Raw genomic sequence first — 26,027 nt, forward strand, 5'->3', positions numbered from 1 at the left:
GAGTAAATGTAACTTATTACCACCCACCTCAGGCACAGGCTGCTGCTGTTTAGAGTTGGTTTCCTGTGAAAACACAATGAATCAACACAAGGTCACATGTCATTCCATCCATTTATTTTGATAACCCAAATGTGACTTTTATCTTTTAAGTGTTTTTATTTTAATTCCACACGGTATGTCACCACTATAGATTTGCTCCTGGACAGATGCCTCATGTTGGAGATGAACTGTTGTCTTTTGACAAGGATAATTTAACACAAAATGACTACCCTCTGTCTTTGGAAGTAAAAGGCACACTGTAGAGGTTGTTTACTCTGATCAAATCACGAAAGACACATTGAATTTATGTGTCAAAACTATCTTAACTACAGAGTAACTTTGACAGGGTCAGTTAATTTTAAGTTGTGTCGATAAAATGTGAGCTCAGTAACTTAATTTCACAGCTGACATTGTTTGCTTACATCATTTTACAGTACTTAAATGGCCTTATATCCTTATAAGTTAAAGTCTTTTCATCATTTGAAACTGAGGAGAAATTAAAGTTTGTAAAAATTATCAATCTTACTTTATGTCAAGGTCTACAGAATTAACTGCAAAGCATGAGTGGGGTCATCTCCTCCAGCTGAAAACTTTAACATATGCTTCAACCCATGGAGACCACATCAGATGTGTAACTGAGGACCACAGCAGCTGCTGCTCTCACCATATACAGCTGGTTATTCCCTTTACTTGCTCAAACACCAGCCCTTCATTCCATGACACTAATATGAACTCTTTCTTTCTCCCCATTGGTAATTGCTTAAGTTCATGTTGTAAGGTCATTACATGATTATGGTTACTAATTCAGAACATGACTTACCTTGACTCCATATGCAAAAGTGTTATTTTCCACAAAAGTGGATGTTCCCTGGTTATATTTGGAGCAGAAGGAATAACATATGTGAAACCATAACCATAACAACCTTGCTTTTATGTAGAAATACCACCAGAATACAAACAGTTAGCAACCAAGGGAGTTGAGTCCACTATTACAAAGTCCCATATGTATGACGCTCATTGAGGCAGACTGACTCAAATTGATTGATGTTCGCAATCTGTCTGTTTTTTAAAATTAGACAGCACTTATTTGAAAACCTTCCCCAATCTGGCTGAGAGTTATTGCAGTTACTCTGAGCTGAACAGAGTTTGTTTAGAACCAGGCTGCTTCCCAACAGGTGACCCATTTAATCGCCTTGTGATTGAAAGTGGTTATCCAGAGGTTAAGAGTGTTGCATAGTCAACCTCTGGATGACCAGTTGGTCACTGCAAGTACTTTCAATCAGTCACTGAATGCAAAAAAAAAATGTAATCCCTGGGCAACCATTAATTTTTTTCTACTTGCAATGAGGATGCTTTACTATATTAACTCTCCTGAGACTGAGACATAAAGGGGACCTTCAAGCTGAAGTATTGGTTTTTGGGTTTTTTTGGGGGTTTTTTGTGCAGGTTGAGATATTTTAAATTTCAATGTGTTTTGTTCAAAAGCCATTGATGCAGATACATAGCTAAGTAAATGTAGTCTTGAATGAGGCACAATGAATGAAGGTCAATTTTTATTGTTCAGCTGGGGAGATGAGTAGAAGGTAGAAGTATTTCATATCGTCTGGCCTTCTTTTTTGGACATTATAGTTTCGTTTTTTTCAGTCAGACTTTACCTCTGCCTTTTGACTTTTTGGTGCAGGGTTAGGGCTCTCACGTGCAGCAGCATCACTACTTTCTTTGCTACACCTGGAAGTAAAAGCCTTTCTGTATCTGTTTTTTGCAAATCATATGTATTTAGCATAAACCTGCTGTTTCAAAATTATTCTGATTTTCTAACGTACGTATGGTGGCAAAGTCTAAATCGGCTAGTGCGCATGCTTTGTAAATCTGACCTTCATAAATCTGACATGATGTTTCAAAAAACAAGTGGTGAGAAAATTTTCATGCATATATTAGGGCCATTCTCCGTGCCTAACACAGACAGGCAGGCACTAATTCAATAAATAGATTAAAGATTTTTTTTCTCCATATGTGTCTATAATTTATCTTTTTTCCTCAAACTCACATATGTGAAATCAAACATGTAGCCAGCCCTTCAGTCCTACCATCTGGCCTTGCCGTTGGCAGTTTTAGTTGGTATGGGATCTGACATTTTAGGACACAGGTTAATCTTCTAATTCACCTGTGTTCTGTTCTCTTCTGCTTTGTTTTTCTCTGTACTGACTTGAACTCCTCTCAGTTGAGCCAGTGAGCAAATGCTGACAAGGATCTGGCGAACAGTAGATAAATAAAGTAAAGTGCTATTCACTTCACTCAGTTTTTGTGTCCGTCTTTGCTGGATTTTTTTACAATTTCTTAAGGACATGACTTTCAGATACAGATTCACCTGCTGTAGATGCTGTCACTTCTTCTTTTGTCCTATGATTGTGCAGTTTTCACAATTTTTTAGGACAGACTACACACCATGCTGCCAAGTATTTGGCTAGTCGGTGTTTGGAAATCACCTTGTTGGTGCGAAAATACTATTTTATTCCCATCAAACTGTTATCTGTGTGATTTTCTTTTTGTAGATTCAACAAAAGATATGGGAACAAATGATGTGTATTTGTGTCTGCTAGTAACAAAATCTCTAAAGAAAAAAATGTCCAATTGAAAATTGGTTATTTGCCAAATTGTCTGTTATATGCAGACAGTAGTTCATCCCTGGTTCATGTCTTTTTTAAGCTTGAATGATTCATAGGTAAGTGTTAAGTGGCTTTAAAATTAAAAAACAAATAATTTTCATTATATATTTATATTTTTAAATAATGTTTTATTCATGTGGATATAGTACATGTGCAGCATTTATTTCATTGTTTAGTTTTTAATCACAAGTTTTTTTGGTGTCAAATGGTTATAAACTGTTACTGTAATATACATAATCTATGTAAAGAATTTGACAGTGACCAAAACTGTCCGGGTTTTTCCTAACCGAAAACCTTGGATGTCGAGTGAAGTACAAGCTCTGATCAGAACTCATAACTCAGGCTCAGGGACACACCTGAGAACAGGGAAGCTGTGCAGACGGTAATTAACACTGCCCCCCAAATATCACTGGCTTTCCTTTGCCACCCTTTGAGGCCATCGGCAGATCCTCCTGTCATAGGAAAACCAGGGCCATCACAGGTGACCCGTTGCACCCCGCTCACCACTTGTTGGACCTGCTGCCCTCTTGTCGGTGCCTCAGGTCAATCAGCTCCCACACTTCCAGACATTCGGACTGTCAACAAACACTATATAACTTGAAGTTATCAGTCTTTTAGTCCATTTTTAACCACAAAAAAATTAAGTTTACCTTAAATACATGTAAGCCAAATTTTAATGTATTGTTAACACGACTCCACTATACATCCCTGCAAGGCTTCCTCTGAATGTATTAAAAAAATTGAGCTATTTGTTTAAAGACAGAATGATGACATGCACACAAATAATATGTATTACCTATTTGGTGAAATTGATAAATTAAATCAAAACAAAGCAAAAAGACACATTCCTTTGAAAATGGTCAGGTACACGACTGGACTGAAAATAACATTAATTCCATAGTTACTAATAATTTTTAATGGAGTCCAAAAAAATATAGGGAACCTCTGAAAAGAAGGAAGCTTGTGAGCTGAATTGAGCTTTCTGTAATAGCCACTTTTCTACTATAACTTGATAGACAGAGGAATATTTTATATAGGTTGTGGACATAAATAGTGATGTGTGAAATGAAAAGACCACACCCCATTTTCTGCTGTACTCCAAGAGAAAGCAGCTAATAAATCAGTTAAAGTCCTATAACAATATAAAGAACAAGCACACACACATACACACACACACAAACACACATGTGCATAGACAAATATGTACCTTGGGCCTATCAAGACAGCTTATTCTATTTGTTCCAGTCATTGATCCGTTCATATCTAAATGTCAGGTTGAATAGACATCGTCATATTTGCTGGTGGTGGTTGTGGTGTATGCGTGCAATTGTACGCGCACGCTGTGTTGTGCGTGTGTTATACAATCTCTCTGTGGATTCAGCAGTGCTCGGATCTGTGGTCAGATCAATAAACCGAAAGGCCGACAAGCACACGCGTACAGTGCCCACAAAGTCTTGTGTGCTGCGCTGTGCACACACAGACACACACCAACACACACAGTTTGAGGATGATAGATGCCTTGAATGTTGGCCCTGCTACTCCTTGCCGTCACAACACATACTTTTGCAAGACCTTTGCTGTCCTAGCCTTACATTATACAGTATGTCAGACATAAAGAGGAAAAAGACAGAAAGTGAGAAAAGAAAGAGAAAGCTGCTGCTGAAAAAAACATCTGCAGACAACATTCAACAAAGGTGAATGACTCTGCTACTCTTTTCTCCCCCGTTTTCATCAGAAAGCAAGTGATTGATCAGCAATGCCAGTCTCTTGTGCGATGGGATGGGGAACAGTGTGAGATCTTGTCAAGATGAGGTTTTCCCGGATTTTGTTGAGTGTGACAGCTCGCTTTTTGCTGTGTGCGGGACAGAACTATTCAAATAGAATTTCCAAAGAGACAATAATCAGTGAACTAGTCACACACACACAAATTAATACGCACACAGGCACAGTCGCATTGTGTAATGTTCAGTATCTCTGTGTCTCGTCCACCTACCGCTCTGTTTTCACAATGCAGACACAACCGTTATAGGCTTTTTAGATCATTGGCGTGTGACCGCAGCTTGATCAAACTAATTAAACAGTTATGGTAGTGATTTAGAGTCATTAGTTGTTGGGAAGAATCACACAAGTCTTACACCCATGTGTTTCATGTCACGTTTCTCAAGAGCATTCAGCACAAAGAAGGCTCTGTTTTCCTTTGGCAGCGTGTACTGTAAATACAGTAAAAGCCACAGTTATATTTATTGTTATTTATTTTGTGTTTGAAAATTTGGATTTTGTCTCCTAACTATGGCCTTGGAAATTTATCTGTTAATTTATTAGTAAGACCCAAATTGATTGGTTGCAACCTTTGGGGTTATTACATATATTTATATAATTTTCATAATCACCAAACTTTTCATTGACTCCCTCGTGACCCACAGATGAAGAGACCACTGATCCTGTCAGGAAGGAAATGCTTCAACACAGGATAAAGGTGATCGCTCAGAACAGATTTGTATTGATTTGCAGTGACCCCTTCCTCTAAGGGGACAAGTTGGTCCAAACAATGCCAGCAAAATGCTCACTGCAGCATAAATGAACTACATGATCTATATAATGGTTTCAGTTTTTCTCTTTTAATTTGCCACCCATCTACACAGTTTATGCCTGTGTGGTCTGACTGTCTGTATTGGATAGTGTTTTTACAAAAAAAAAGATTTGTCGCTTTTATAACTACAGGTTTTCAGACACACCAAAGTGTTGAACACACAACAGTTACTGTGTGTTAGCAAACAGCTGTCTGTTGCTTGTGTAAAACGTATTTATGTGTCTTGTGTGTCTGTTCTCTACATACACAGATATACAGTAAATCAAGATACACAGTATTATTTCCCAAAGGCACTATCTAACATGACAATTTACTGCTTCATTTATGACTGTCATATCCCAGATGCAGAGGTACATGCATGTCGGGCAAGTTTAAGTCGCTACATGACAAGCAGGTATCACAAGAGGAGGACAAGCAGGATCTAATGTCAAGATGATGTATTTGGGTGAATGTAGTGTGGGACACCCTTTGAAATTCAGTTATGTACACAATATGGTAATGAAGGAACAAAAAAAAAGAGGCTTAACATTAGAAGTCTAGTGTGTTAGCACTGTATGCGTGTGTGTAATTGCTGAAGTCTTTTTGCTCAGCCTGAGCGCTGCCAAAAAATGTAATCCACAGAGCAAAGCACAGTCATAATGCACCACCCTTTGCTTGCCATCTTGTCTTTTAGCACAGTACGCACAGACGTGTTTGACATCAAGACACACAATCTCAACCATGCATCATGCATAAAGCACACTGTGGGAGCAGTGTGGCTGAGGTGCTGACATACAGCAGTTACTGTATGTTTTGGGGGAAAGTGCTTCAGTTGGTGTGTGCTAAATGCTTATTTCATGAACAGGGAGGCTAAGTGGCGGGCTGAATAAATGGGGGTAATGGGTTAGTAAAAGCCCGCTTTGTGTTTTGTATAGCTGCAGTTTTCATATGATTTGTAACTTAGACTTGAAAACAGGAAGCGTCCCTGATTAGTAAAGAAAGAGCAAGTTAATGGTAGCTGACTATGTAGAAAGTATCCCTAGCTTGATGTGACAGTGGGACAACCATGGTAATCAAAACCAAAAGTGGGAACTACAGAGACTCCCATGTCTGGTAATGAACAAATTGGGAACCATTCATATGAATGCACCACAGCAGGATTGTTTTACTGTGTATAATTTAGATTTAATAGATTTTAATTCTGATTCTGCTTTTTGAGTCCTGACTCCGACTTCCATCATATTACTTTAAGTAAGAAAATAAACCCTGCCGCAAATATAACTTTATTTGATTAACTAAGCATTCTCAAATCACTGGGTAGCTTAATTTTCCAGCAGCACAGTGGCTGAGCAGATAAATAGATGATAAAAAAAAAAAGGCTGGAAATATCATCGATACAAAATATGGAATATAAAAAAGATGAAGTAAAACACTGGTTACAATGCATTGTGTCACTCCATCAGTTTTTAAACCTCTCTATCTGTCTCTTTGTTTCTCTTTCATCTGTTGCTGCTTTCCTAAAGTTTCTCTTCTGTTCTAGTGCAAGTCTCTTTCATATTATGATTCCAGGTGGAATGAAGGGTTGTAGATGATAACAGTAATCACAGACCCCTATGTCCACACTCAAGCGCAGACCGGCACACACATGTGCACGCACAGGAACACAAATTAATTACAGTGATCAAAAACCACACTTGGATGAACCACAGCGTTCATGTGTGTGTTTGTGTGTGTGTGTGTGTCAGTAGGCGCATAATCATATAGCACATCTTGCTTTCCAGACGAGTAATGCAACAGGGGCTGGACTGTGAAAGAAGAAGAAATAGAAATGGATCACTGTGCTTGTGTTTATAGATTTTTTTCTTTGTGTGATTTTGTGTGTGTGTTTATATATTCACAGCTTGTGCTTGCATGTTTAAATGTGAAGCTGGATATGCTTAGTTTGGAGGGTTGGCTGTAGGCTGTTTGCTTGATTTGATCACAAATAGTGCATGAAATTAAATGACACAACTAATTTTTAATTTAGAGCACTTTATTCAATAGCAACACCCACTCTCTCACTTCAGGCATCATACCACTGCTTTTACATTCTTAACCTCTCACACTGAGTGCCCCACTATACAGGGAATATACAGCAGCCTGTAAAAGAAGTCGTATATCCTTGTTTGTTTGAACAGTTGTCCAAAATGTGTTGTATAGGTTCATATTTATTATGTGTGTGCATAAGTATACAGTATGTGAGTAAAATATTAGTAATACGCCCTCTTTTGTCAAGTCAGGCCTCAGTAAGAGCAGCAAACCTTGACACTTGTTTTTCAAGCTAAACCCTTTGCCAAAATCAACAATTTCTCTTTGTTGTACTCCTTCGGGAGTGACAGGTGAGCAGAGGTCATTTGCAGGATCAAAACGGTGTTCGGCTGTCCCACGGCCGCTTGATAAACACGTACAAGACTGGTGTGCGCTGTAGCATGATGTTACAGATCAGTCTTAGTTCTCTGTGTGTGCTTTCAGACTTTGAGAAAAGGCTTACTTATATTGACACTGGGTGATTGGATTTGTCTCAGACCACGGAGCTGGTTTTAGCGCGATCTTCTGACTTCAGAGAAGAACTGTGGCGAATTGAAGCTTTTGTGAAGGTGGTCTGAGAGGTCACAAGGATTTCTTTGCTATCACTAAAGGAATGATGCCCAGGTGACCCCCCCTACCTTCCTCCAATGGTGGCACGAAGGCTGTGATGTTTTGTAAGTGTGTGTACATCTGGACAAATACACAAGGGCAAGCACACAGACGAACCAGCCTCGGGATTTAGCAGCAGTAATTGTTGTAGCTGTGGGTGTTTTGTTCTTGTGTGTGCATGAGTGTGAATATGGGTGTGTGTGTGTGTTTGTCTGAGACAGTGTATTGAACAATTCCAACCCCTGAGGAGTCATGTCTAGTTCTATGAATCTTCAATTTCACTAATTAGCTTAAAACATCTGTCCATACGGATGCTAGAGGGAGGTCATAATGGGAAAAGTGGAAGCACTTACTACAGAACCAGCAGTAGTTGCGTACAAGCAGCGACACCAGACAACCACGAAACTGAAACCGCTGACAGGTGAAGTGAAGATCATTTATCAGCTCATTACAAAGTAATATTCTGCTGTAAAAGCTTTGTTTGTGGTGTACTACCCACGTACTATCTGGCTTAGCAATGTTGCAGTCCAAGCACCTCACAAGCACATACAGTTTCCCAAGATCTTGAACAAAATATCAGATTAAAGTTTTTCATATTTAAAAAGCTAAAATTTTGCAAGCAATCCCACACAAATACTCATAATTAATACCAAGGGAGAGGGCCGCAAAAAAGGACATTAAGCCAGAAGGAGAGCTGGCCAGAAAAGTTGAGTTTGAGAAACCTGTGTTGTCTTTTCCCCCTCTCCTTTTTGCCTTTATCGCTGCCCACTCATTCAATTTTTCAGCAGAGATAAACAGAAACATTGTGACAGGACAAAAAGACAAAAACCACATTACTTAGCTTTCAGATCCCATACATGGAGGGAATAAGTGAAAGTAGAGGGGGACAGAGGTTCTGACAGAAAAAACAAAAATTAAGAAAAATATTGTGTCTTACAGCTCAGTCACTCTGCTCCCCGCCTTACACCTTGTCTGTGTCGTAACCGTGTTTTCTGTCGAGTGTTTTACAGCAGCCTTCTGTGTTATATGTTTTATGGCGATTCGGTGGGAGATTAAACCATTATTAGCCACACACCGCCACCCTCTCCAGCTGTTGCCTTTTGTTTAAAAAGTGTTTTATGGCGTGATGTGCTATAGTCACCTAGACAATTATAGCTAATGATATATGAGTGGCACTCTATTTTTACTCTGGGATTGAAGGGAGACGGGGCTGAGAGCGAGCGAAGAAAAGGAGTAGGAGCAGTCACAGAGTGAGAAGTGAGTAATTAAAGCCCGATGATGGGATGAAAGGTGAGGGGAGAGCAACGATAAGAGAACAAAAATTAGAGGGTGGTTCTGGGAGGATGAAAATGAGAGACAAAAGAGGTAAAAAGCAAAGGCGAGTGTTTTTGACAGAAGAAAGTCAAAAGCAAGGTAAAAATACTCAACCCTCTGATCTCTGTTCAGTCTGTTCAGTAAATGTTTAATTTTGCAGTCCACCATGACATTGCTTAAGATGCATGGGGTTGGCCATGACTCAGGTTTTAGAGCAGGCTGTCCAGTAGTCATGGGGTTGGAGGGCTGATCGCCTTCATGTGCCAAAGAGTCCCTGGGAAAGATACTAAACCCCATGTTGCTCCTGAAAGCAGGTAAACACCTCGCCAGCTCCAGCCCTTTGCCAATGTGTGAATGGCTAAATGAGAAACACATATCAAAGCTCTTTGGATCCTAGAAAAGGTTAAATGGGATATAAACATAGTATGCATAATATATAAATGCTAATAAGTGCAGACCCTTTACTGTTCCCGTTACCAGTTTCTCCCTTTTCCCATCAGATAATTAACTTTTTTCGGGTGTTTTGTTTTTTTCTGCCACTGATGCAAACCTCGAGCATTTATCTACCACAAGTGAACTAATTGCTTGACTAGTAAGTGTAATGTGATTACTGACTTTGGTAAAAGTAATGAATTAGATTACTGTGTTAAAGACAAAACTAATTAGATTAGCTTCAATAAATCAATACCAAATACTCCAAAAACTAATGAGAAGAAGTCTGTTGTTTTATTCAAACACACACACACACAAATATCTACTTATTATGTCATTGATGTCCTCATATCATATGTCATTGTTAAATTTGATCACAGACGAATAACACACACGCACACGCACACACACACACGCACAAAGAACTGTTACTGCTATATATAGCAAAGCAGATTAGTCTTTTAATAGAAATGTACGATATGTGCAAATGCACTGCAGGTATGTCTGAAGTTCCAAAGGTTTAGCCTTGACTGTAGTACTGTTCTCTCTCTGTTCTCTGCTGTAGACAGCCCTTTTCCAATGTGTCCTCACTGCAGCGTTTAACATTTGTGTAGCTGCTGGTTAGATGTTGACACATATAAATATTTAAGTTGCACTTCATGGAGACTGTTTTGTTTTTCTCAAGGCTGAAAAATACACGATTCTGAGGCATTTTTTGTTTGCCCCTGCTATTGTCTTATGTTATTCGCACACAGAGAGATCACTGCAGGAGGAAAAGCAAATGAAATCCCCTCAGAAGTTTGTCTAAATTGTGTAAACTGATAAAATATTTGATGTTGAGGTGCAAGTCTGTATTCGGGTCACACACAGGCAAGCGTTACAACATTTGCATGTGTTTGAAAAGATTTTTGACTGATACCTTGAGCACCTTTGATAGAAATTCTGTGTCGAGCTTCACACCTTCACGCTTCACCGTTGCAGCTTTCCACTAAATTGTTTACCATCATATTCACACTTTAGAAGTCGTGATTCACAATGACAGAGTAGCATTTATATGAAAGTCTGTAATAATTTATTTTAGTGTAAAAACATAAAAAAGCCTGACCACTGTTGCCTTTGTTGGTCACAGAGATCAAGCGCAATTTAAAAAAAAACGATGTTGTGTCTTGTGTTTTCTTAGGTGGTGGAGACAAACCTGGTGGCCTTCGATTGTCACTGGATCCTGATTAACGAGGTGAGTGCCATGACAGTGATTTATGTATCATGTACTTTGTATGTTTTGTGTTGACCTTGTTCTTTTATTTATTCCATGAATACTTCTGGCTGTAGATCCAAAACCCCTTTTTTGACTCCCATCTTTTGGATATTTGAGAGAGAACTTGGCTCTTTTTGTTTCACATCAGTTTTTACAAAAACACATGCCATCGGTGTATGACCTTTAAAAGTTCACAATCAGTTCCAGTTCAATGCTTTTTTGGATTAACAGTTGTAGACAAGCCCAAACAGTTCACAAAGTCAATTTTCTGTTCCTCAGAGTGTACAGTTATCACCCTGTGTATTTCTCTCATCCGTGTTCATGATCGCTGATCAGAGTGAGTGCTGGTCATAAGCGAAACATAATGAAACTTTAATGCTGGCTGTAATTTCCTATTAATTTTGAATAGGAGCCCATCTTTGATCTTGCTTCGTGAGAAATGCCTTTTAGAAAAACAGCAGAATCAGCTACATTTTTTGCGTGTGCATGTTAGGGGGTGTATGTGCACTACAAGCTAATGCAGTGTGTCTTGGTAGCCTCGGGCATTACAATGAACTTGCAGGGCACAACGAGGAACCCATTCTGCAACACACTAACAAACACACACAACCATATACACAAGCAGACGCATCGGAGAAGAGCAAAAAGCAGCGTTCACTATGGGAACAACAGAAAGGAAAGCAATGTGGGACAAAACAAGAAAATATACTTAGATGCTTGAGTGTACTGTAGTTTCTCTCTTTTTCTCTCTCTTCCATTCTCAAGCCTCTAACTGTAACACTGCTGCTAACTGCTGCCAGTCCTATTATTTGCTCGGTTATGCGAAGAGAGTGTTTCTCTTCATGCATTGGTATGCATGACATCCATTAATGCTGCAGGACAAGCCAATCTTCTTTTTTTTGATGTTTTGTGGAGATTTTGAGACTTTGAGGCTCCAGTAACACTTACAATCTCTCCCAGTACCTTAGATAACCCCTCACCCTTTTTTTTATTTATTTATTATATTTTCTCACTTTAACAGAGTGGAGGAAAAAGAGTGAGCCCTGGTTTTTATTCAACATGACAGATTGTTCAGATGTAAAATGTGAATAAATCTGTCAAAAACAGTCACTCTGTTTTACTTATTTACTTCACACAGGGCTGCTTATGTCACTTAACTGCTAAATGAAATAGAATGCATATTATAATGTTCATTTCCCATGTACCATTAGTGGTTTTGCCAAAAGCTTGCTTTTTTTTTTACATGATGTCTGTGTATATTTTGTGTTTCTGACAGCAATAACAAGCAGCCTGTGAAGAAGACTATCATTATTTAAATGCCTGTTCGGCTAAATACGGATTCAGCAGCCTAATAAACTATACTTTGCTTTCAGTCTGAGTTCTTGGACCAGTCACATAAATGTAGGCTTTTGTTACAAAAAAGCAAAGGAGGGAACATTGGTGAAGTCTTCAAACTGTAAGCTGTCATCTGGCAACATTCTAGCCTTTTATTAACTGCTTATAAATTCTAAACAAAGCCTGGTCCATGGCACAGCTGTTCTGTTTTCCTGTCTACAGCAGGAAAAGAATAGGTCTATATAAGAGCATGGCTGCATGTTTTACATCTAAAACCAAAGTGGAGATGTTTGGCCATAATGCTCAGTGCCACATTTAGCGAAACACAATAAAACCACACCACAAATGCCTCATAACAACTGTCAAGCACAGTGATGGAGGAGGGATGTTTTGGGTTGTTTTTGTGACCTCACAACAAACCCCTTACCCATCTCCTTACTCTTCGTACAACTTTAGAAATGGCTTTATAACCTTTTCCACATCTATCAATGTGGAAAAGGTAGATGTGGAAAAGGCTTTGTTTTTCATTTGTTCCTGAATTTCGTGGGATCGCAGCATGATGTCTGGCTTTTCAGAAACTTTTGGTCTACTCCACTTTGTAAAGCAGATCCTATTTTAGTGATTTCTTGATTGAGAACAGGTGTGGCAGTAATCAGGCCTGGGTATGACTAAAGAAATTGAACTCAGCTTTCCAAAGATGTCACACTGACGGGGGCGCAATCACTTTTTCATACAAGGCCGTGGAGGTTTGGATTTTTTCCCCCCGTAAATAACAAAGACCATTTAAAATGTTTTTGTTATCTTTGTCAAATATTTACATTTCTTTGATGATCTGAAACATTTAAGTGACAAACATACAAAAAAACAGGAAATCAGGAAGGGGCAAACACTTTTTCACACTGTATATAGTAGATAAGACTGGAATGAATGAATGAATCATTAGGTGATGATAAGATCATGAATATGTTTGAAGCACTGCAACTAATATGGATTCATTCTCTACAAATTGCGTAATCATTAGCTATTCTTTTTGTACTGCCTGTGGTTCGTTACTAATTATAAATTCATAAGCAAAGCTCAAGTAGCTGCTTGTTAGTTTTTTTAAAAAACAAGATAATTCTTTACTTTGAGGGTAGCAAAAAAGAGTGGTCAGGCACCTATGACTTAATACAAAACAAATTTCTAGATTGCTCTCAAAGGGGGTAAAAAAAAGCTAATTTCTAAGCAATTTCAGACTTTTGTGAATGACAGCGCTTCTTTGTTTCCTTTATCTCTCCCTCTCTCTCACACACACACAGTTTTTTATGCTAAAAATCAATGCTTACCAAGTCTCCCTGCATAAAATTTAAAGATAAAGACAAAAATATAGTCATAGATTTCTGTGATGCACACACTATATTCCATTGGCCACATGAAATGGTTCAGAGGGTGTTTAAAATAGATGAGCGGTTAAAATATTTTGTCATATAGAATGTCCTCTTGTACTTCTTCTGTGGAGAATGAAAATTCCTATGTGTGAGAGTCCTCTCCATCCCTGTAGATTATTATGGATGAGAGGGTACTGTATGGTTGTCATAACTGTGCTTTATCTACAGCCAACAGTCAGACAGCCCCACTGAGGGGGAGTTCACAGTTCATAATTGATCATCCTTCCTTTACCCATCTCCTTTGCTCTTCTCAGGAAAAGAGGATGAGGGGTGTGAGGAGAAGAAGTGATAAGAGATGTTCATGACTCTTACATTTTGGAGGATAACTCCACTATTGACCCCGCTCATTCATAATTTCCCTGTTATTCGTTATTCTTGATCTTTTCTGTGGTCGTTCACACCCTTTTCCTTTTTGTTCTTCTTTCCTCTACATTTGTCTGTCTCTTCTGCCTCTCAGAGGAAAATGCATAGTAATGAGATGCTTTGAGATTAGCATTTTCTGTCAATTTGGAGCTTAACACGTCACTATGAAAGCCATGTAACTGGAACTATTTGGATTTTCTTTTTTTTAATATAATTGCTGGATTATGGGGTCTTGTCCAATTTAAGAACATTCTACAGACTTTTGCATAATTGAACCCTATTAAAGCCTACTGTGTGGTGGTTAGTTTCATTTATTGTTCTTGGAAACAGATTAAGGATAGATAAGTGACTCTAACTTAAGGCTGCAATCTCAGCTAAGTTAAAGAACAATTTTATTTGCTGCTCCAGAAGGACTTGCTGGGAGAGAATGAGTCAACATTTGTACATACTGTGTCCACAGCTTGAAATTGCTCGCTATGACTTCAGCTATCTCATACCCTTGTTGTTAATAAGCGGCTACGCTGAAACTGTCGGATTTTTTTTTTGCCTTGTTGAAGGAAAAGGTGGCACCTCTCTTATCCACCTTTCCCTGCATGGTTTGGAAATCTGAATTAGAACACATTTGATCATAATTCTGTCTTTGCTCCTGCCTCATAACTTGTCTGCATAGTGTTGGTGTGTTGTGTGTTTGCATGGTATTTCACTTTGCCGCAGATCTTCTCCATCATCTTGATGCATTTATGCTATCAACCTTCTAAATCTAATAGAATTTAAGGATTTAAAGACTTAAAGTACATTTCTTCTGTGGCCCTGTGCTACAACCCTCCCTTTCTTAACACTAACGGCGATAGTTTAAATAATACGATTATTAGTTAAATCCCATATTACTTTCTTTTACCCTTCTTTGCTTTTTGAAGTCTTTATGGATGTAATGCATTTCTTAAAGATTTAATATTTATCTAGACATTATCAGATATGGGATGCTAGTCTTATCACTTCCATCATGTCTAACATTCACAGTGAATACATTGTAATACTCTGTGCTTACTGATCTCCTATCATCAGCAGGTAGGCTGGTGTAATGCAGCAGACTGTAGTGAATTTTGGTTTACACTTTCGCCTGAGCATCGCTGTGAACGGCTTCATTCATCCTAGCGTCTCTCTTCTTCATGCTCTTTTTTTTAATTCTTTCCTAAAGTGAACATGTGAGAAGACTTAAAGCCAGAGGAGATTATTATGGGCACTGATGGGCTCAGCAGTTGAGTAGTGGAGGACAAACAGAAACCCCCCCAAAAATAAATAAAAGTAGCTTTTTCCTGTCATCCAAGAGAAATGAAAGGGAAGGGGAGAAATACCAAAGGGAAAGTATCTGGATAAGAGTAAAATGGTCAACAAGAATGGGGATAAATTGTACGGATTTGGTTTACAGAGTAAACAACTCATGATGAACTCCAGAAATTAGGTTTAGGGCATTCTGGCTGTCGTGACTGACCTAGTGTGTTTAGTTTGAGGTAGCTGGACTTGGTGTGTAGAATTTAAGCCCACAACACTGACATAAGGACCAAATGATATTGTAATTAAATGCTCATCTTTAAGAGGATTAAAAGGAATGAGTGATAAAACAATCTCACCTTTGTTCAGTTGTTGGTTAGGACTAAATGACTGAGTAGGTAATTTGAAACTAGACAAAAATGACAATGGGCGTGAAAGAGGGAATTAAAGAATTAAAATTTTGAGCTGGTAATTAGATAATGAGCAGTAATTATTTCATGGATGTTTCAGGGTCATTGTAAATCCAACTCGAACCTCACTCCTATTTTAACTCAGTGTTGCGGAGGCATTTAGCGTGGTCTTATAATGTTTTGATTGAAGAAGTCCATGAAAGGTTAATGGTTAGTGGCCTGAGGGAAGGTTGGGGTAAAGTGAAACTCGTGAAAAAGAGCGAAGTGATTATATGAGGTTAATATCAACTGTGTAGCAGTACCCTCTCCTTCCCGAGACTCTAGGGTTGTAGATGAGAGCATGTGTGTCTCTTCACGCCAGTCTACTGTATGTGCATCCATGTGTCATATTCATTTTGTCTTAGCTGTTAAAAGGCTAACAACTTTCAGAGCACTGAAAGTCACACTGGGTGATGTCACTTTAGTTTATCCCCAGGGAAATCCAGACAAAAAGCCAAACAGAACATGACAAAGGAAGAGGGACAAATCCCTGTTTAGAGGACAAACCTCAAACCTCCCAATTAAGTGTGTGTTTGTCTCTGTTTTTGCTGTGTGTTGGTTCATCTATATTTGTTTGCATTTGATCCTTTGACTGGTGCACTCTGGATAATTTTTGTCTACCGATCTTTCTTTGCACGCCCTTGACGGCCTGCTGTGAATCTTAATTCTCTTTCGGCCCACAAATCTGCCTTTTTAGCAATTTTCAGCATTTTCTCTCTGCTCTGGATCTTCTTTTTTGTTGGCTTTGTAATTCAGTCCCCTTCAGGGTTTTATGTCTTCAACTGTTTGGGATTTTTGCCACGTTTTAGCCCCTAAGCCAGCAAACGGATTCCTTACTTGGACTGTTTAGAAAGTAGATATTTCAGAGCGCAGAGTGTTAATGCAAGGTTAAACATGTTAAGTTGTTTGAGTAATTTTTCAAGGTATAAATTCCATTCTTTTGTTGCTAACTTTTATATATAACTAAAATCACCTGTAGAACTACATCTGGTTTACGTAAAATATAACCACAGAGGAAAAAGTATAGAAAGCAGAAACTTGAAAATCAACTTCTAAGTAGAAGCAAATGAATACTTTTGTGTCTGATGGTGGCTGTGGAGACCTAGGGGCCATTGCAAAGACAATACATCATCCTTATTAGTGCAGATGACACTGGGTATACCAATAAAGTCCATATAAAACAACCTCTAATCACCATTGATCATATCCCATGAGGACTCACAGGTCTTAATGGACGTTAATTACACTCAATTAAAATCCATTCCTATTAGTCAATGAGGTGTGTTATCTATAATATTACCCTTCACTAATACAAAGTGTGTGTGTGATGGATTGTTTGTGCATGTGCATAATCTGAGTCCTTTCCATCCTATCAAGCGGACTCAGGTGCATACACAAGGGAATCATAAGGGTTTTTCATGATTGTACAGCTTAAAAACAATCTCATAAAAAAAAAAACCTGACTGATTTATGCACAGACTGGCATGGGCACAAAAGACACACAAAATCACACACAAACACCATCACTGCATACACATACAAAGGAAGTAAAAGCTGTTTCAGTTGATGGCAGCATTACCTCCACCAGGGACGATAAACGTCAGTTCTCATCTCATCACCACATGACCCTCTGCATGGAGGATGGATGGAGATCCATGGATGGAGAGCGGGGAAGGAGAGTGTGTGTCCTAGGGCTAAAATTAGCAGTGATTCCTCCCCCAAGGTTTTGCAAGGACATACAGAGTACGTGCAAACGCACATGTGTGCACATAACAAACATATGCGCACAGTCAGACCAACACGCGGATAGTTTTTACCCTTCTCTCTTCCTCTTTCCATAGGCTGACATGTACCTTTCATATCTAATAACTATTTTTGCATATGATGTAGACAGCTTTTCATCGCTCGGCCTGGCGATAATGAGAAACATAGGGTATCTAAAACAAGGCCTAACTTTTACTTGTTTAGGAATTAGATCTGAGGCTTTTGAGGTGTAATATTCACCCATATTTTTCTTTTTTTGTTTTTATTTTGTGTGCGCAGTTATAGTTCTTTTGTATTTTGTTCATGCTGGCTTTATGTCTTCATCAGGAAGTTGTTAATTACATACCTACATTTACTTCATCCCTTCTTTCCTTTCCTATACCTATTCCTCTATTCTACCCTTTTTCAGGAGATCTCGGACTACGACTTGCAGGAGTTAGTCATGAAGTCTATCGGTCGGCTAACGTTGGTGCGCCAGATGTTCCCAATGCCCCAGAACACAACCCAGCGCTGTGTCAAACACAACCATAGAATTAACACTTCCCTTTGTGACCCTAAAAACCCAAAGGCTCAACAGCTAGAGGTGAGTTGGCAGGTTATTGACATTTAATACTAGCTTAAATGTCCAAATTCTGTTGCTCACTGCCAAGAACACTTTTCTGTTATTTGTGAATTTTGTAAGTAATACTCAAATATGTGGCATGAGTTGCATTTGATTTTTTTTCATTCATTTCTTTTATATTTCAAGCTATGAAATAAATAACTTCAAAGACAAAATCAACAGGGGTTCATTACTCAGAACAGTTATTACACCCATTAAGGAGTTGTGAAAAGAGTGATTGATTTGAGAAGTAGGCTTGCCTAATGTTACAGAAAGAAATCAACAGATGATTGATTATAACGTAACAGATGACTCACTGAAAAATATGTGTATTCTAATAATTTGTTTTTAATTTTTAGTTGAAAAATTGTGCAAAAACGGTTACTGGCTGACGTACACTCACAGCGAGCAGAAAAGTTGCTCACAAAAACTGTCAACAAAAATCAAGCTGTTGTAGGGAGTTGAGATGAGTGGCTTGTGGCTTAGTCTTTGACAAGTTGTCCCCTTCCAGTTTAATTAAATCGGGTAAGAAAAGATGGATGTTCAGTGGGAATACAGTCGAGTCGATGGAAATCTTTGCCCCCAGTCATTGATGACATTGTGAATGAAAATAAGTGACTTTAAATAGACTTGGGTGTAGCTCTAGTGTATCATTAAACGCAGACCTCTAACACCTGCTTGTAATTATGTAATATTTTTTTTTGTTTCCTTTTGTTTCGACACTGTCGAGGCAGATCGTTGTCATGGTGATATTTACAAGTGTACATATATATATATTATTCCTAAAGTATTTCACCACTTTAAGTTTTTTAAGCTTATTGCATTTTATCTTCTGTATTAAAAGACTAAAAACTGACTTTTCCACTTTTAAAGTGAAGACACAAAGAAATAAGAAGAAACACTGAAGTTTTACTTGCCAACTTATTGAGTTGCATCCTGTTTGCTTCGCTTTACCTTTGATGTGTATACAGAAGTCCACCTGCTCCAGTCCACCAAGTAGCTGTGCATATATTGTTTTTCTCCACATGTGACCACAAAAACTGAGCCATGATGTCCACTCTCTAAAAAGGGTGGCTCAGTGGCGAACAAAAGAAACTCCTATATTTTGATTAAAAATCATGGTAAAAGAGAAGAACTGTAAAACTCAATAGATTTTGATTACAATGCACGTGACTGCTTGATGAGACAAACATAATTTAAAGGAAGCACAAGAAAGAACATTCTCTGGTCTGATGAAAGAAAAAATGTGATACGTAATTTAGTAAGCGTAACTCTATGGACATTTGTATTAGTTATGGGAACTGAAACTTGTGTGAAAAGAAGAAAAGATGAACAAAGCCAAATATGGAAAGACATGGTTTAGCAGACTACAAGCCCATTTAACATCTGTGGAGAGGCCTGAGAAATCCTTTCTTTTCAAATCGATGCAGCTTGAGAAGCTCTTTCACAAAGAATTGGACAAACTGTACAGTTCCTTGTATGGAAAGCTGACAGACACTTACCCTACACTTAAACCTAAAACCTCTGTCCGAGGTACTTTGACAAAAGACTGAACTGAGAATCCGGTCTTTAAGTCGGACGTCATTAGCTGTGTCTAGGCCCAAACTCCGCTGCAGGTCCCTAAGTCAAACGATCACTGTGGCATCACCGAGAGTTGAAAAACTGTCTAAGTTCTTTCATCTGTAATAAAATTATCAGTGTGGCTCCTCTACCAGGTGTGACAATTAAGTTTAGCATCCAGGCATCCATCAAAACAGAATTTATGAAATTTAACAGAGTTAGAAGTTAACAGGGAGTTGGCTCGCTAGTTTCCATCTAAATATAATATACCGTGTTCTGACTGAGGGATTTCTGAAACAAATTAAGACCTACAGCTCTGCTATCACTTCCCACATAAATGAAGACAGGAAAGTAAACAGCAATGACGTTTTGTAGCGTTACTGAAGTTTGGCTAGTATATAATGATGTGCTACGTGATCGCTAGCGACACAGCTATGTTAGCATAATATAAACAGTGAAGCTGGAGGATGAACGCTAACTTTTTTCCACTCGATAAAAGTTAACGTGAGGATTCTCGATGGTCAGGGACAAATGCAGTCAATCAGGATGCTGTAAACGGACCAAACTTCAGCCAGGAGAACAACTGAGATAATCCATTCACAATACGAGGTTAGTCATTCATATACTGCTGCATGGGCTGGGCTGTAGTTACATCGTAAGGTTTTAAAAACTAATCTTTAAAATGAATAGCGGTAATAAAAACCGAGAGAGGCCAACAGCGATCACTGACTGTTTTTAGGGGCTTGTTGAGATTAAATAGAACAAGATACAAAGCTTTAAAACATGTTATAAACACAACAGCCTTATTAAACGCAGGGTAGTTTGGGCCCGGAAGCAGGATTCAACACGTCATCACTTAAAGACCGGATATGTTTATAAAAGGGAAATTTCACATTTTAAACTTCCAATAGGTTTCCAGAAAATTTCAGAAATTGTCACTTTTTCATTTCCACTTTAATTTCTCTCCAGAACAGAACAAAGTGTACAAAAAGTAAAAGGATCTTTAATCTAGTACAATGATAACTTTAATTAACTTTAATTTCTAATGAGGAAAATCTTAATTTTAATAATCCTAATAATGTCACCAGAAACAAGTATTTGAAACTTAAGGGACCACACTTAAATGTATTAAAGTGCACTTGCTATTTTGTTTTTTTTCTGTGACTCTCAATGAAGATGATGCCACACCCCAATTTGTGTTTAGCAGCAAAAAAGACAAAAAGACTGGCCATCCATGAAATGAGCCTTATGACCCAAAACTTCCCTTCCTAAACTAATGAGGCAGCAAAGCTAAATAAATAAAGCCTTGGAAAAACAGAGTACCAGGACCTTTATCCCAAAAAGAAGAAAAATAAATTCCCAAAGAGAAGAAGGGGTCTGGAGATGCTAGACAGCTCCTTGGTCTGGGTGACAGAAAAATCCTTTCTCAGCCTCCTTTAAATTGGGGCAAGGCAATTATCATTTACTTCGCCCGGTCACACCAAGAAAGAATGAAGAGATAGGTAAGGGAGTAGAGAGATGGGAGCAGATAAGAAAGAAGGAAAGAGGATGCAAACACAAAGGGGAGGGCAGGTAATTATATGTGTGATGGCTGTATTTAATTTTGACCCATGCAGTAGATTCCAGTATCATTACATATACTGGTTCACACTGTGTCTGAATAATGTGAATAACAGAGACAGAAACTACTATGGGCAAATGTTCCTCTGCCTTGCTCTGTTTTGCATCTTTTAAACATGCAACAGGTGTTTCAGTATGACATTTAAACATTTCACTTGATCCTAAAGCTTTCAATTACAGCAGGCCTGCTGGTTCGATGTTGTCCAGTCATCCATCCATTGTTACTGACGCTTTTTTTGACCTGTAAAATTAATCATTTTTGACCACATCCTTATGCAGTTTTATGTAAGACCTCACATTTCATTTACAGTATGGCCATGGAAAACACAGAGTGACAGTTTATTTTTCCATCTTCACATTTTGTTTACTATTTTTGTAAATGGCCCCTGGGGTGGCAATACGTACGCAATATATGTATTTTTTTTTATTTTTATGTGACTCATCAAGCGGCCGTCAAATGAGAACAGAGAAAAGGGAGCACAGTCTCATTTATGTGTCAAGACAAAAATATCAAATTAAATTAATATGCTGTTGATTTATGTGGATGCGCAACACCCTGGAGAAACATGTTTGATGAATGTTAGAATCACATTGAAACATTTGGATATCTGCAAGAGTTTGTTTCTAGACTTTTGCCTACTAGCTGCTTGTAGGCGTTCATAGAGGGAAGATGAGGAAATGCATGTGTTTATGTACTATAGGTATCAGCATGTAAGTGTAAGTCATTTAAGTCAAGGGCAATGTGTTTTGGGGTATCTAGCAAAGAGAGTGAGCTCAAAAGTCACGCACTTACTTCGTGCATGTTAATTTCCATATGCAGACTGATAAATGGATGAACGAAAAACAAAACAATGATGAGGATGAGGAGGACATGAGAGAGAGCGAGTGGGAGAGAGCGAGCTTGAGATTGAGGAAGCAGATCAGCTCAGCGGTCAGAGAGTGGCCCAGAAGCCCAATTTCACACTGCAATGAAGCACATCAACTGAGGCTGACCACACAAGCACACGCATGCACACACACTCACACACAAAGCTTGCTCGGAGAGCCGAAACCAAGCTCCCCACGGAGCAGTAGATTTTCCCTTTAATTTTAAAAGAAAAAGAACTATAAAGAAAATCACCACGTGGAAGACATAAAACAATGTTGTGAAAGATAAGATACTTTGAAAGAAAGAGAGAAGTTAGATGTGAGGAAAATTTGGCATGTCCTTTTGTCCTGACTGTCAGTAGATAACAGTTTGATAAGCGGTAAGAAAGACAATATCTTTTGTCATCCTGTCATCCCCCATGCCAACTTTTTAAGAAACAAAAAAACCTGGTTCCATCTCTTACATTTTATCATTTAATGTTTATATTCTGTATGAGGTGTACCTGTAAGCTTGCCTGTTATATACTGTGAGGCTTTGGCCATGAATGTCTGTGTCTGAAGTGCAATATTCCATGCAACAGAAAACAGCTATGTTTTCAACATTATAAAGCAGGTTTTTTATTTGTTTGTTTGTTTTGCTGGTTGTTTTTTTTTTGTTTTTTTTACTTTAACAATATCTGAAGATTATTCAGTGAATGACATCTTTGACCTGAGTTGGAATGAATCAACCACAAGGGTTTGTTGCCATAAAAAATGCCTAATTATAGTGCTGGGATAAAGTATTTGTCCCCTTCTTTGTTTCTTTTTTTTTAATGTTTGTCTGACTGGCATGTTTCTGATAATTAAAGAATTTGTATTATTAGACAAAGATAACCCAAGCAAATACAACTTTATTTTTATGTGATGATTTCATTTGTTAAGGTAAAAAAGCTATCCAAACTTTCCTGGTCTTCTGTGATAAAAGTAATTAGACCCCCTTTTAAATCACGAATTAAAAATGTAATCACATTTTTCTGAAATGGGTTACAAAAGCATTTGTAAGCCTTTGGAACACTAGCAAACCACACTGAGAGCCATCATCCACAAATGGAGAAAACTTCCCAGGAGTGACCGGCCTATCAGCATTACTCCAAGACCTCATTGGCAACTCATCCAGGAGGTCACAAAAGAACCCAGAACAACATTTAAAAAACTGCAGGCCCCACTTGTCTCAGTTAAGGTCAGAGTTCATGATTCAGCAGTCAGTAAGAGACTGGGAAAAACGGCATCCATGGGAGAGTTCCAATGAGAAATTTACTGGTGGCCATAAACAACACCAGGGTTCATTTCACATTTCCCAAAAAACATTTTGATATTCTGTGGACTGACGAGATGAACGTTAACTTTTTGGAAAGTTTTTGTCCAGTTGTATTTTCCCTATAACTAGTACAGGATTTTTTCATAAAAGAACGTCACACCGGTAGTCAAACGTGGTGGTGGTAGTGTGATGGTCTGGGGCAGCTTCGCTGTTTCAGGACCTGGACAGATAATGGAACCATGAATTCCGCTCTCTACCAGAATATCATGAAGAAAATCATGAAGGAGCATATTCGACACCCCCCAAAAAAACAAAAAACAAAAACAAAAAACAAACCCAAAGATTTAGGAGTGGCCTAGTCAAAGACCAAATTGAGATGCTTTAGCTTGACCTTAAACAGGTTGCTCATGCTTGAAAACTACCCAATGTCAATGAATTAAAACAAAAACCAAAGAAGAGTGGGACAAAGTTCATCCAGAGCTATGCGCATTTTGTATTTCCTCAGGCTATCTTTATCTAATATTAAAATCAGTTGGTGATCTGAAATGGTTAAGTGTGACAAATATGCAAAAGCTAAGAAATCAGGATGTTGGCAAATACTTTTTCACAGCAATGTAAGTACTGGGAGAAAAGTTGAAGAAGATTTAAACACTGTGTAGTATAATATATATAAAAAAATATTGTGTTCAAAGCCTCTTTTTGGTGTACAAAATGCAATATTAAAGAGATCACGGCTTCTGCTTGTGTTGTGTGATTGTGTTCGTTTGTCCATTAATGTGAGTGGATCCACACTGCGTGCTTGCTTTATTGTGTGTAGGCGTGGAATCATTGTAGTTCATTTATTTACCCCGTTCCCATTTACACAGAGACAAGAGGCTTGGTACTGTAGATCACACAATGATCAATCACAGAATGAGTGGACTCCTCCCTTCTCCTACTTTTTTTTTGGTGTCAAGGACCTTTCAGTACATTATTTAATTTAATCCTTAAAGCTTTTTTTGTTGTTCTTACTTATGAGCATCTATGTACCAAAAAACAATGTTGGCTGCAAAGTCAGGGAGTATACTGTTGATTTTAAGGAGACAAGGTAATATTTTTCTTTTTTGATCAAGAAGCTGTTGGATTTGTCTGGAAATAACTAGTTTTATTTTAATAGCAATTCAACATGGAAAGGCTTGGACTGTTTGTTTTTTTTGTGAAACTTAACCTAAAAAAAGTATAAAAATTATTACTGATTACAAGTTTGTCTTTATTTTCTCACACAATTCAAGTTCCATTGCCTTGTTTTATCTTCCTTTTTGTGTCTCTTTCTGTAGATCACCAACCGCTACATCTATGATACAGTGTTACTGCTGGCCAATACCTTCCACAGAAAGTTGGAGGACAGGAAATGGCACAGCATGGCCAGTCTGAGCTGCATCAGGAAGAACTCCAAACCGTGGCAGGGAGGCAAGAGTATGCTGGATACTGTCAAAAAGGTATAAAATGGTGAAGAAATGCACACTGTGTTTTTCCTCTCAAGGCTTACAAGAAGGTGTTTCACCAAGCATGCAAGCATAATGTGTACTTGGCTGCTCTGGTGAGTCTACCTGAGCATACACAGATGTAGGCACAGAGGTACGCTGGTTGTTGTTCTGAAAGCAAGCATCCTCAGTTCATACAGTAAGAACTTTACATATGTGGTTAAAGACTCGTGAACCTTTTTTAGAGAGTATATTTGCAACTTATTCTGTTCACTTCATTTTGCAATGTGTTAAACACGTCAATTACCATAAATGAGAAGTACACGCAGTATTGCAGTGCATGTGTCACAGGGATGCAAGCACAGACAGTGAAGATGGTGATTATTGGTGAAAATAAACAATAGTTTCCTGACAGGAAGGTACATTGGGTGGGCACTAGATTGAAGCAACCAGAATGGGTAATAATTAGTATGATCATTTGAGATTAATGGTGCCTGGGGTATGTTACATTTAAGACATAAATATGGAGTCAGTACCTACAACTTCCTGTGGCTTTTAGTCAAGAAAACAACCATACCATATTAAATCTGATCCCAGTTTAATAAGATCCAGAGATTTGTTTACTGCTCACTACTTCACAAGTACAGCCAGTTGTCCAATGTTTGTATCCAAGTAGATTATCAGTGTATCAGTCTGAAAGGTGTCAAAAAGCATTCCTACCCCTTTAGAACTCTAGCAAACCACGGTGAGAGCTGTATACTATTATATGAATGACTGATAGACCTCGCCAGTGACCACAACACTTGTTGTTCAGTTTCCATAAAACATCATATTTTCTTTCCAACATTTAAATCTCTGGCATGTTGGTTCAGATAGTTGTGCAGCCAGTGGAGAGCAGCATGGATCTAGGCTGCTAAACTTATAGCCAGCTTAAACAAGGAGTTTGTCTTTAACTATGTTTGCATTAATTCTGAGTAAGGCAGGATGCAGTTCAACAAAAATCTAACCAATCCAGTTTAAGATGAGTCACATACTGAGGTTAATAAACAGCTTTTGTA

At 38.3% G+C, this 26,027-nt stretch overlaps 1 protein-coding gene across 3 annotated transcripts in view; it reads left to right on the plus strand.

The window, feature by feature from the left end:
- grid2 (glutamate receptor, ionotropic, delta 2) overlaps positions 1-26,027 on the plus strand; it is a 483,691-nt gene that overhangs the window by 307,557 nt on the left and 150,107 nt on the right. For all 3 annotated transcript variants that reach the window (XR_003213195.1, XM_005452094.3, XM_005452093.3), the window contains exons 5-7: positions 10,877-10,930; positions 17,971-18,144; positions 24,823-24,984. Coding sequence is in view for 2 of the 3 variants with exons in the window: in XM_005452094.3 (XP_005452151.1) it covers positions 10,877-10,930; positions 17,971-18,144; positions 24,823-24,984 (390 nt within the window). In the remaining variant the exon portion in view is untranslated. The remainder of the gene's footprint in view (positions 1-10,876; positions 10,931-17,970; positions 18,145-24,822; positions 24,985-26,027) is intronic.

Source organism: Oreochromis niloticus, linkage group LG12 (genome assembly GCF_001858045.2).
Source record: "Oreochromis niloticus isolate F11D_XX linkage group LG12, O_niloticus_UMD_NMBU, whole genome shotgun sequence".
In the NCBI taxonomy this organism is placed as follows: domain Eukaryota; kingdom Metazoa; phylum Chordata; class Actinopteri; order Cichliformes; family Cichlidae; genus Oreochromis; species Oreochromis niloticus.